General features: G+C 37.7%; 1 protein-coding gene across 2 annotated transcripts in view; it reads left to right on the top strand.

The window, feature by feature from the left end:
* Positions 1-6,711, top strand: part of LOC124797982 (venom dipeptidyl peptidase 4-like) — a 194,332-nt gene extending 187,621 nt beyond the window's left edge. For both annotated transcript variants that reach the window (XM_047261161.1, XM_047261160.1), the window contains exon 17: positions 5,942-6,711. In XM_047261161.1, coding sequence (XP_047117117.1) covers positions 5,942-6,031 — 90 coding nt within the window. In that variant the 3' untranslated portion in view covers positions 6,032-6,711. The remainder of the gene's footprint in view (positions 1-5,941) is intronic.
* Positions 6,712-13,391: the final 6,680 nt, after the last annotated feature.

The following is a 13,391-nucleotide window of genomic DNA, read 5'->3' as shown; positions in this document are numbered from 1 at the left end:
GAATGCATTAATTGTGTCTGTATGGTGGACACCATGCCGACACATGGGTAATTAGAGTAAGTATCCACGACTGTTAACCACAAAGAGCCCAGAAAAGGGGCCATAAAGTCCAAAGGAATATGGTCCCATGGATGTTGAGGAGTGGGCCAGAGGGCAAAAGATTGGGCTGGACAGGACTGATGCAGAGCACAGCACTGCATCAATCCCACATGGTGAGGTATCTGTAGCTAGAACCAGTGGACATGACAGTGAAAACGGCATAAGACAGGGAACCCAGTACAGCATACACTTCAACTGTGTGAAAGTGCACTCATACGCAGCCATCCACCTCATCTGAATGCCTTTCTTCCACAGCTCATTTAGTGGATGCATAAGGGACCACTGTCAGAGAAATTTAGAATAAAAATTCACCTTTTTCTAAAAAAGCTTGCAACTCCTGTAAGTTACCAAGGTATTCCACCTGGAGAAACTGGCATGTGGCTAAGTGAAAGAGTCACGTAATGTAGTGAAGATCTACAATGTTTCACAGGTAGTCCTGGTGTATAGCAGCCATGATAGTCAGTGCAAGTGGATATGGACATCGTTAACTGTTCCAGATATCTCTGGAAAATTGCTGGAGCAGATGAGACCCCAAAAGGCAAATGCTGGTATTTGTATAAGGCAAAGGGAGTGTTTATAACCACACTACTTTGTGTCTCATCATCCAGCGGCATACGCAAATATGCAGTGGTGAAATAAATTGCGGAAAAATATTTATTCTCTTCTAACAAGTAAACTGCAGAAAAATATTTATTCTCTTCTGACAAGTTTCATGAGGAGGTCTTCCTGAAGTGGTATACGGTAAGTTTTGACTTGTCTGGGCACTGATTATTGATTTAAAATCTCAACATAACCAATGTGAGTCACTGGATTTCTTTACCACAACCAGAGGCATGGTCCAAGAAATCATTTTAACTGGTCAATCAGCCCAGTTTTGTGGAGGTGATCGAGTTCCTGTTTGATGGCCATCCATAGGGAGATCGGAATGAGCTGTGCTAGCAGAAACAAGACACTGCATTAGGTGCAAGAAGATATGAGCCTGGAAATCAGAGGTGCACCCCAGGCCTGTTTCAAAGAGAAGCCAAAGTGGCATAAAGGTCATGGAGTTCCTGAATCTCATCAGCGATGGAGAAGTGAAACAATGAGGAGGCATTCAGACAAAGTGTTTCCAGCTGAGTGACTACTGACATCAAAGAAGGGTATCAGCTGTGTCATCCACTTGTAGGCTGCAGCAATTATGAATAGACCAGGAGTGGAATAGACTACCAACGTGCAAGAGGGTGAAGTTAATTTTTTGGAACCCATACAAGCATACATTTGGAGGTTTATGAAGGAATAGTAGCTTCTGTGTCTACCTGGAAATGCACGTTTGTGTTCACAATTCTGAGATTTATAAACAACTTTTGAGGGAAAGGATAACTTGGGGGAACTATTACCTGTAGTTAGTTTATATTTTTAAAAATTTTGTTTTGTCTACTTCCATAGGACCAAACTGAGGACCAAATCTCCATGGTCATGGAACATGTCAGCACATGAAATTACAGCAGAAAAATAAAAACAGATAAAATCAAATCTTTATGAATCCTATAAATACATCAAGCTGTAAGTTTATGCAAATGCGATCAACAATATAATACAGGTCACAGCTTAATTTTTCAAGGAAGCCCTTGACAGAAGAGAAGAAGTGACCCATGAGAAAACTCTTCAGTTTGGATTTGAAAGGGCATGGATCACTGATATATTTTTGAATTCTTGTGGTTACTTATTGAAAATACATGTAGCAGAATACTGCATGCCTTTCTGCTCAAGAGTCATGGAAGAGCAGTCCAAATGCAGAATGGATTTCTGCCTAGTATTAACTAAGTGAAAGCTGCTAATTCTTGAGAATAAGCTGATATTGATCATAAAAAGCAACAGTAAAGAACATATACATTGAGAGGCCAATGTCAGAATGAACAGGGGTTGAATGAGGTTTGCAAATTTACGTTACTTACTGCCCACACCATTTACTTCTGAGCCAAAAATACCCTTTGAGAATGGGAAGAGTTATCCCAAAATATAATACCATACATTATAAGTGAATGAAAATAAACAAAGTAGACTAATTTTCATGTGAAACTATTGCTTATTTCAGATGCTGTTCTAATAATCTTTGTACAAAATCCTGAACATGGTCTTTCATGACTGTTTACTATCTGTCTGAACACCTAGAAATTTGAACTGTTCAGTTTCGCTAATCTATTTACATTCTGTGTAATTAAAATGTCAGGTTTTGTTGAATTGTGGCTTAGAAATTGTAAAAACTAAGTCTTACTGTGATTTAGTGTTAGTTTATTTTCTACACACCATAAACTTATGTCTTGAGCTACACTATTTGAAACAGTGTCAATGTTGCACACAACATCCTTTACTATCAAGCTAGGTGTCACCATCAAACAGAAATATTTTAGAATCACTTGTAATACTTGAAGGCATATCATTTATATAAATACGGAACAGGAGTGACCCCAGCACTGACCCCTGGGGTACTGCCCATTTAACCATGCCCCACCCAGAACCCATATTCCTAACCATTCTTATTAACGTGGAGAACGACCTTTTGCTGTCTGTTCTTAAATTAAGAGGTGGACCAGTTGTTACTCCCCGTATTCAACAATGGTCCAACTTCTGCAGCAATAGCTTGTGATCAACACAATCATACACCTTCATTAAATCAAGAAAGATGCCTAACATTCGAACTCTTTTGTTTAATTCATCCAGTACCTCACAGAGAGGAGAATATAGCATTTTCAGTCATTAAATCACTTCTAAAATCAAATTGTCCATCTGACAGCAAATTATGTGAAATGAAATGATCACTTTATCCTTACATACACAGCATTTTCAATAACTCAGCAAACATTGATAGGTTTAAAATTGTCTGCATGATCCCTTTCTTCCTTGTTACAAAGCAGCTCACCCTTGTCAGTACCACAGAGGAGTATTTCAGATATCAGTCTCGGAAAGGCATTTTCCAAGAGAGAGAGAGAGATGATTCCCTGTAGAAACTAAGTTTTATTTAATTTGCCAACTATGTTCAGAAAGTGACTGTTAAATACTGTACATAAACCTGAATTATCAGAAATAGAAACATTTTTACTACGTACTGACTTCATAACTTTGACCTTGTGCTGTTGACCAGACACTTCCTTCACAGCTGACCACATGGTTTTAATTTTATCCTGTGAATTAGCTGTTCTATTTGCCTACCACATACTCCTTGCCTTCCAAATAACATTTTTAAGCACCTTACTGTAATGTTTGTAATGAGCTACTGCAGTTTGATTGTGACTAGTTCTAGTATTTTGATTTACTTTCCACAGTCTTCTACATGATATCCTTATCCTACTAGGCAGCCACACAGGCTGCCTTTTACTGCTGTAAGTTCACGCACTGTTCCCAGACATGTTCAAGGGGCCAGGTCCAATTGCCCTGATGGATTATGGCACACTGTTTGGAGATTCCCATCTTTTCCACAATGGGTGCAATGCACCAGCGATCCAGGTAGTCTGTACATGTATGCTGTGAAGCAGTCTGGGCATGACAGGAAACCTTGCAGCCCAAGTTGACAGAGATTGACTGGTGGCTCAGAGACAACCGACACATCTGAAAGTAATGAACCATGATGCCGCCATATGGGAAGTGGTTTATGAGCATTTCATATTCCTGGGTTGCAATGCAACATCTGGAGCACTGCTACTGGTGACTGATCCATGAAGCACTCATTAGCTGCTGCCATGATTTTGAAAGAGAGAGGGATCATCAGAAATTCTTCTAATGACAGGTTGTCTAGCTTAATGGCTGACGTGCATACTTCTGGTTTGGGAGACAACTGGAGCACTACACCCACAAATTGAAGGGTCTGCATATTAGGTTTTGCATGCTGGGTTCACACAAGTAAAATCGCAGTGATGACTCAACCCTTGTAAACCAGTTACCCAAGAGTGATACGTCTGGCCAGGTTGCTTGAGGTACTGATGAAATTTGAGTCACAGTGTTACCACATGGAATACTTGTGAATAAACCAAAAGCAAAGTGCACATATCATTGAATGTAAGGGCAACTGGATTTGAGAAGAGCCAACTTCTTTTTCCCACATGAGTAACTCATTTTGCTGCTGCTGTTGCAATTTCTGCAGCAGTAGCAGCTGTTGCTGTTGTTGTTACAAGAGTTTCACAAATTTAGTGTTCATAGTATGCTGTTAACCATTTGCTTCGTTGCCAGTTATTGTGATCAGGATTTGACAAAAGATCAGGAATGTCTCAAGACACTTACTGAGGCTGTCCGACCAACCTAAGTCTGTCAATGGTAGATTACTGAGTATGGACAGAAGACAACAAAAAGGTAAATGGACAGTAGAGACGATACTGCATATGAGTGCTGTGAGTAATCCAAGAGAGAAATCAAGACTTAACGAAACAGAAACCTAGAAACAATTGTGTGTTATGGCGAATACATAACTGAAAGTGAAACCATGAGCTTTAAAGTGGTGCTGTGAGCACGTGGCCACTGATGTGGGTGTGTTAGCGGCCACACTGTACCACAAAAATGCTAGTGTTTACAGCTGTAGCAGCATTGCCTATCTACCAAGATCAAGATCTATGCCTTTCAGTGGGCTTTGAAAGTTTCCAGGACCTGATGCCAGAGTCTGCAATGTCGGTTGCATTAGCTGTGTAGATGCACGATTCAGTTCAGGACATGCCAAGGTGGACAGAGTCGAACTATGGGCACTGACATGGGATGGCAGGGTCAGTATTGGCAGCCAAAGAGTGTGACCACACAGTGCACTGAACAGTAGCAAAGTTTTCTGACACAAGGCGACAAACAGCAGCAAAGTTTGACTGCACGTGGCAATGGTGGTTGTGTGGCAAAGTGTTCCAAGCTTGAACCATGAACCCCTCAATATAAGCATCCCACAGAGACTGGAAGTTGCCCAGCAGATAGCCTGCTTGCAGGAAGGCATCATCTCAACAGCATTCGGGCTTACGTGCAGATGGCAGACTTGCAGCTAACGAAGACAGTGTCTAAAGGCAACAGCTCAATGATACAGTTGGGGATGTTGACCAGCACAGACTTCTTGTAACTGGTTCCCAGTTTTAACTGATACTGTTTGTCTAAAATGGGCAGTATTTATGTGAGCTCGGTCCACTGCTATTTTTGAAATGGCAGCACTTTCTCTCCAGCAGACACGATGTGTGGGGTATAGCCATTAGATAATCACGACACCACCATCTCAGTGGCCAGTTCTCCTGCTATGAGTTGCACTGCAGTACTGGTGTGCCGTGTCGATGTTGTAACTTCACTTTTCAGAAGGCCTAGGTGGTGATTCCACAATGTCAGCAGAGTTTGAATATGACCTCTGTTGCAAGAATATGTACCACTAAGGTTTCTTGTCATGCTGGCATCACATCTGTCTGGTGAGTTAGACTCTTCTGCCTGATCAGGCAGAGCCATGATGCAACATGTGTAATGTTCAGCATTCTTCTGTTGCATCATACCTCAAAAGCTTTTTACCTCTTATTGCCTGACCTATTCATGATCCACACTTCACTTCCATACATGGCTACATTCAAGACAAAGATTTTCATAAAAGACATCCTGACACTTAAATGAAGATTCTCCCATGACACAGAAATCCAGAGGCTGATCCCATGATATGATAAAAGTTTCAACATTTATAAGTTATTTAATATTTGTTTTACCTGTTCCAGTAAATGCTTCCACATAATTATCTTTTCATTCTGTTTCAGGTCTATAGACACTCGCTTTCTGTTAAACGTTCATACAATTTCAATGTTTCATTTATTTTGTTTTAAAATATCATGTTTTTTTAAGTTATATTCTAATGAATGGTTTTTTGCAGATCTACCCAGATGAAGATAACACACTGTCTGGAGTTCAGCCACATCTCTATCACACAATGGAAAAATTTCTTGTGGAATGTTTTGAGTGACACAATCGCTGATTTTGACCTATATTTTACATTCTTGTAATAAACTCAAGTACCTGTACCAGGTTGTAATATTAAAAATGTTAAAACTCTGATCTAGCAACAAGCATTTCACGAAAATTACTGCTGCCACTATTACAGTACAAAATCTTTGATAGGATCAAATGATGAAAATTGAGTGTTTCAATTAAAGTATAATTTATAACAACCAAAAACTTTCTCTAAATGATGTTTCAAAACTATGATAATAATGGAATTCCTGGATGGAAAAAACATGTAAAAGAAAGGAAAGGCAACCACTCACCTATAGCAAGCTGCTGAATAGTGCCTAAAAACGAGTAACAAAAAAACAGTATTCACATTTGAGTTTTGTTGCTGTGTGAATACAGGTTTTTTAGGAGATGTTTCTATGCAACATGCATCAGTCTGCTATAGGTTAGTGGTTGCCTTTCATTTATTTTTCGTATGTTCCAAAAATCGTTGTCTGTGAACAGGATTTGCCTTATATATATTGCTAGATGTTTGTGAAGGTTAATTTATGAATTAAATTGTATTTAACTGTATGAAAAAACAAACTGTATAAACTAAACTGTGTAAATATGTTTTAAGGACATTTGAATTTTGTCGTTGTGTGGACACAAAATTTCAATAGCAGTACCTAGTAAATGAATGGTATTTCTCAACAGTTTGCTTTACAATGATTTCTTTTCTTTCATCCACGATCAGAAATTTATTGTCGTAATTTAAACTTGTCCAGAAGAATACAAATCACTCAATTCATCACCATCCCACAGATGAATTGACTTTTTAAAGTAATGTTTGATATTTAGTAATTTTAATTATGTATGATAAATTCAGGCATATCTATAGAACTTTGAGTGTTTCAAGAATATTGAAGAGTTTTACAAACTTTATTGTTGTATGTTGATGTTTTGTTAGGAAAACACACTTTTCTTTATGTTAACCCAAATAAGTTTTATCTGTGTTGCGTCAGTATCGCTGAGCTTTTCTATTTATTTTGCATGCTGAGTGTTTGCTACAATCTTCATTAACTTTAATATGCAATATTGTCAGCCATATATATTTAGTTCAGACAGATAATGCAAACTATATAGAATGTCCATAATTAATGTTCCAGTTTCAAAACCTGCAGCATAAAATATGAGCAGCAATGTTACTGAAGATGTGAAATCATCATGGGGGAAAAAAATTGACCAATAGATGGCACTGTAAGAATCATAATACGTACATCAGCAGTGATGTGGCACATGGCTGTTCCTCTCAGTTTGCATCCAAGATGACCAAAATGACTGTCTCCATGAAGGACAATGCATTGCCGGTAAAGCTCTTTTACAAGAATAATGACTTTGCGCCAGTAGCCCTGCAGAAGTTCCAGACACTCCAGGCTATGAAAAAAGGCAATAATACAGTAACTGCTAAGGGTCTTGAGAAAATGATTACAAAACTTGAGAAGACATGTTCTTTTGAAGCGCAATGTCACAGAGGCAGGAAACTGGTTGATCCAACATCTGTCAAAGATGTGGCCACAGCATTGCAAAGGGGGTTGAGCAGTGGTGAACAAACATGAGTTGCAAGGGGAGCTGCTCGAACGGTAGACATGCCTGTGAGCACAGTGTATAAAATCCCACAAAACACCTGCACTGCTATCCATACAAAATCACCAGTGTTCAGGAGTTGGATGTCTGGGGGATTTCCTTTTTTTTTTTTTTTTTTTTTTTTTTTTTTTTTTTTTTTTTTTAAATAGGAGATGAGTCCTGCCACTTGCACCATCACTGGTAAATACTATAAGAGTCTTCTGTGTGGCAATGTCATTCCAACCCTTTAACAGCATCGATGTGCAGACATGATCATTTTTATGCAAAATGGCACTGCTCTGCAAATTGTACAGACAGTGAAGAAGATGCTCCAGAGGCCTCTTTGTAAATGCTAGAGTTATCAACCATCATTTCCCTACAGCCTTGTCATCCACATCACCTGATGTTAATCCACGAGACTTCTAGCTGTGGTGTAATCTGAAAGATGTTGTGTTCAGTACTTTAGTTACGAATATAGCTAAACTGAAGGCACACATTGCGCAATGCATTCTGAAAGTCACCACTGAGACACTCCACTCTGTTGTGGAACATGCTGTTTCTTGATTTCAACTTGTGGCAAAAAAACAGTGGACAGCATATTGAACCCATCTCGCACCAGTCTCACGGCAATTAGGAACCAAAGTCATTTTGCTTTTTATGTAGTTTTTAGCCCCAGAACAATTAAAACATTTTGCTTGTTATTTGGCTTTTGGCCTCAGGACAATTGAGAACCAATTTTTCCCCATCCAGTGTGGTACGACCTTTCTGTGGGGGATGAGCTTACTTAACTAACAATGCCACAAATGTTGACTGCTGAACTTGTACAGTCACAAACAAATATAGACAGTGTAATGTGCAACTCAAACCACTACCATTCATTTGTATTTGTAGCTGACCCCATTTACATTAAGATGCTTACAGTATTATCTATTGGTAAAATTTTTGTTAATTTTTTGCTCATGAGATTTCCTCCTTTGTCAATAATTTTCTATTCAAATTTGATGTCATTCTGAGAAGTGGTTCTGTTTTTACAGCATTTTGAAACTGCAACTTTAATTATTGTCACACTGCACTATCTATCAAACTGAAAACCACTAATAGGAACATGGCACTGAAAATTTAGTGTCAATGTGCTGACAGAATTTAAAAGAAAAATGAAATACATGTTGGCTTTGTGGGAAACAGCAACAGACATCTTTCATGGCACAGAACAGTATTGATCAAGGGCACCTACGATTGTTAATATGTCATCAAGGGGTTATTACCCACAGTAACATTTTCTACGAGGACTGAAGGACATACTGCAAAAACTATTGTCAATTTGGTTTTAGATTCTACAACTTTCAGTGACTGAATTGTAAAACCAATAGTTAATGATTTATCTGACTAAAATACTCCGATGTTAACAACAAAATACACTAAGCAGTTAGGTATAGATTGTAGAAGAAAAGCACAGTACCACAGATCCATAAACAATGACTTAATCACAGCATGTAAAGAGCTATTACAGAAAGAATACTGAGAAGAAACTTGGGAAAATTTAACTCTTTATTAAACAAATTCCTACAAATAAGCGTAAAACTAAATAGAAGCAAGGATAAGGAATGGATAAGACCTGGGATTACAGTATCTTGCACTAGGGAGAGAGAGCTCTATTAAATTCACAGGACAAACTGCAGTCAGGAGGTGAAACCAACTATATTATAAAATTCTTCAGTCTGCTATTACAAAGGCAAAACTCATTAACTATGTTCAAAAGTAATACACTTCAAGAATAGGGGAAAAAACAATTTGGAATATTGTTAAATAAAAATAGCAAACCAAATGAAGTTAAGCCTCTTGAAAATAGTTCTGGTAGAAATGGTGACAATTTCAAATCATTGGTTATCAATTTGAATGATTATTTTGTCACAGTGCCAGTAAATGTTGCATCCATTAATAAACTACCAAATACAAATGCAACAGATTTACTTGTGAACAAACCACAGACAGACATCAGTTTCCAAAATACAAGTCTTTAAGAAGATCACAATATGGTTCAAATGGCTCTGAGCACTATGGGACTCAGCTGCTGAGGTCATTAGTCCCCTAGAACTTAGAACTAGTTAAACCTAACTTACCTAAGGACATCACACACATCCATGCCCGAGGCAGGATTCGAACCTGCGACCGTAGCGGTCTCGCGGTTCCAGACTGCAGCGCCAGAACCGCGCGGCCACTTCGGCCGGCGTGATCACAATATTTATCAGGTCACAAAATAACAGTTCATAATTCTGTTGCCTATTAGCAGAATATTAAACTATTGTACTGACCTGAAAGGACTGCTCTTAAGTTATCTTTGTTATCAATCTATGACTCAGGGTATATTTTCTGGTTAGTTAGTTGCCTGTTCTACAAGCACATGATCCTTTTGTCGAAATCATCTGCACCTGATCAGCTTACAGGATATTTACATATTTGTATTAACATTAATGAACACACTTTTCTAGTTCTATTTCTGTAATTATGCTTAAAAACAAGTTGATTCCCCTTTTCTAATAGATACGTTTTTTAAAAAGCAGTTTGTCCATGGAGTAGGAATTGTCGAGGAGAAATGATTTTAGGTTAGATTTAAAATTTGCTTTGCTACCTGTGAGACATTTTATGTAACTGGCCATATGATAAAAATTTTTTGTTGTTGGGTGTTGAACTCATTTCTGGAAATCTGACAAATAATTGGTAATAAAGGTAATTTTTTCCTCTAATTGTGTAAGTACGGACTACATGTCTAATTACAATGGATTATTTATGATGAATTGTATCAGTGAATATATATACTCTGACGGCACAGTTAAAATGCATAGCTCCTTGAAGAGGTATCTAAAAGTCTGCCATGGATGAACATCACAAATTATTCTCACTGCTTGCTTTTGTGCAATCAACATTTTCTTTATAAGTAGTGAGTCACCCCAGAAATTATTCCGTAACACATAATTCAGTCGAAATATGCAAAAATATCAGGATGTTAATTCATTTGTTTCCAAGACTTACAATTATACAACAAGCAAAAAGAACTGAACTTAACTGTTTGAGAAGCTCAGCAATATGCTTCTTCCAGTTAAATTTTTCATAAATGTGTACTCTCATAAATCTGGAATAGTCTACCCTATTTACTAGCTCCTACTCATGTGTTATATCAACTGTTGGTACGATTTTTTTGTTGCTTTTTATCTCATGAAGTTTATTATAACATTAGTATTGGCTGCAAAAAGTACGAATTCTGATTGTTGGAAGTAAAGAGGAAGATCATTCACATATACTGGGTGTCTCTCCTAAGACTCATCAGGCACATTTCATTTGGTGTTTCAGCAGATATCTGCAATTTCATTTTTGCAATATGTAGCTGGAGTCAGGCCAAAAAATACCAGTCATAACATCTTTCATGTGATTTCCAGTGTGAACAAAAAGCATTGGTTTGTTGTCAGTCAAAATCAAAATCATTTTTAAAGCAGAATGTTACATGCTCATTTAACAGAGCTGTCCCGGATTAATCTATTTTGCAATATTCATTACATCAATATGCATTAATAGGGACAGTAAAACACGAAGAATAAACAGTACTCCTGCAACAACTGAATAGTGCTGTTACATTGTGGTAGTAGTCAGCATGGGGCAGAGTGGTGCTGTCACTATTGGAGTGTTTCACTGTACCTGTTAATACGTGTCAATAAACTGAATGTTGCACTACAATAATCTGGGACCTCTCTGTCAAATGCACACATAACATTCTGTTCTAAAAATGAGTTTGATTGTAATGGGAAACAAACTCGCACTTTCTGTTGACACTGGGCATTACATGAAAGACATGATGACCTGTATTTGTTTGGCCGGACTTCAGCTACACATTGTAAAAATGAAATTGCAAACTTCTGCGAAAACACCAGAGAAAGTGCATCTATGACTCTTAGGAGACACATCTGGTATAGACCCAAAATTGAATCTCATGTAACTCCCTTTCTGATTTTTCCACAGTGACTAAACTTTTCTACCCTTAATTTGAATTATTCAGTACTACTTTTTGCATTTTGTGTGCTACATGCTATTCAAACCAACTGTGTGTAAAGCCACCACTTCCATAAAACTTCAGTTTGTCTGACAAAAATACAAATCAGTTGTATAAGCTACATAATCGAACTCCTTGGAAAGATTACAAAAACTACTAACTGTCAATATTTTATCATTTAAGGCTCGTACTATTTGATGAGTACATGCAGCATTCTCAGTTCAGCAAACCAATAGTGGTAATTCCTGGATGGAAAAATACATAAAATAAGGGAAAGGCAATCACTCACCTACAACAGACTGATGTGTGGAGCACAGAAATATGTAACAGAAAACAACATTCACACTAGCTTTCAAGAACTAACTCCTTTTCTAGCAAGAGTACACACATTCACGTACATACAACCACACAGGCACTCAGTGATATAAAAAGTGATCTCTCTTGCATGGATAGAGTCATATCTTCATAACAGAAAGCAAAGAATCACATTGACAGACTGCACCACAGGGTGAAACTTAACCTCAGAATAATGGAACATAATGTATGGGGTCTCAGGAGAATCAGTACTGGGCCGACTCTCATTCTTAACCTACATAAATCACCTCCCAATGACTTCAAAGGGCAACCAAAACTGTAATATTCGCTGATGACACACATGTACTAATTATGGGTCCAAACTCAACACTAGCAGACACAGCTCAAATCATAGTAGAACAGGCATACAAGTTGTTCACAGTTAACATTTTAATTAAGTCTTAGTCTCACAAAGATTTACTATATTTCAAACAAGCAATAATGACCTGCTAGCACTAGAGGTAGACAGTAATGGGCATATACCAAATGAAATACCCAGTGTGAAATTCCTTGGGATTCAGGTGGATAATAATTTAAAATGGCGCCAACACATAGATAAATCAATCAAGAAGCCTTGTTCAGTGTGTTTCGCACTAATAAGCATCTCTCACTGTGTTGACCTAAAGACAAGCGTTGGTATATTTTCTAAACGTTCATGCCCTGCTGTCTTATGCAATTATCTTCTGGGGCAGTGCACGCACGGTAAATATGTCCATTGTGCAGAAGCAAGCAGTAAGAATGATGTGTAAGGTAGATAACTGGACTTTTTGCAGAAGCCTTTTTCAAGATCTTTTAAACCTCACAGTCAGTTCCAATATATTTACTGCTTAACCATGTTTGTTCCTGATAGCAGAAATCAGTTTCAGCTGAACTGTTATGTAAACAATCACAATACAAACCACAAAATAATTTTCATGTAGGTGTTGCCTCAATGTCTAGGCTTCAGAGTACAGTTTATGACTCTGTCATAAAGGCATTCAACAAGCTTCCATATGACATACAGAAAAAAATTGAGAATTCTTACCAAGTCAAAATAAAATTTAAAAGAAAATTTAAAAAGTCATCATTTGCCACTGTCTCTACATATTTTGTGAATATATTGATTCATGGATGGAAAATTTTGTTGGCTAATGTAATCAAGTAAATATTATGCTACCAATGTGAGAAAAACAGCGGGTAACCAGTAAAAATGAGGCTGCAGCAGCTTTGGCTAAATCTGGCTGACATAAGATGAACAGCATTAAGGAGTATAGTAAGAACACAATGACTGAGGAATGAAAGCTGTTTGATGACACAAAATACTGGGAAATGATGAATGAGCAGAAGGTTGAAATAGAGATTGGTACCAAGGAGTAAGAGAAAGAAAGAAAGA

This window comes from Schistocerca piceifrons, chromosome 5, assembly GCF_021461385.2.
Source record: "Schistocerca piceifrons isolate TAMUIC-IGC-003096 chromosome 5, iqSchPice1.1, whole genome shotgun sequence".
NCBI lineage: Eukaryota > Metazoa > Arthropoda > Insecta > Orthoptera > Acrididae > Schistocerca > Schistocerca piceifrons.
Note: the sequence above shows the minus strand (reverse complement) of the source record. Positions and strands in the feature narration are given on the sequence as shown.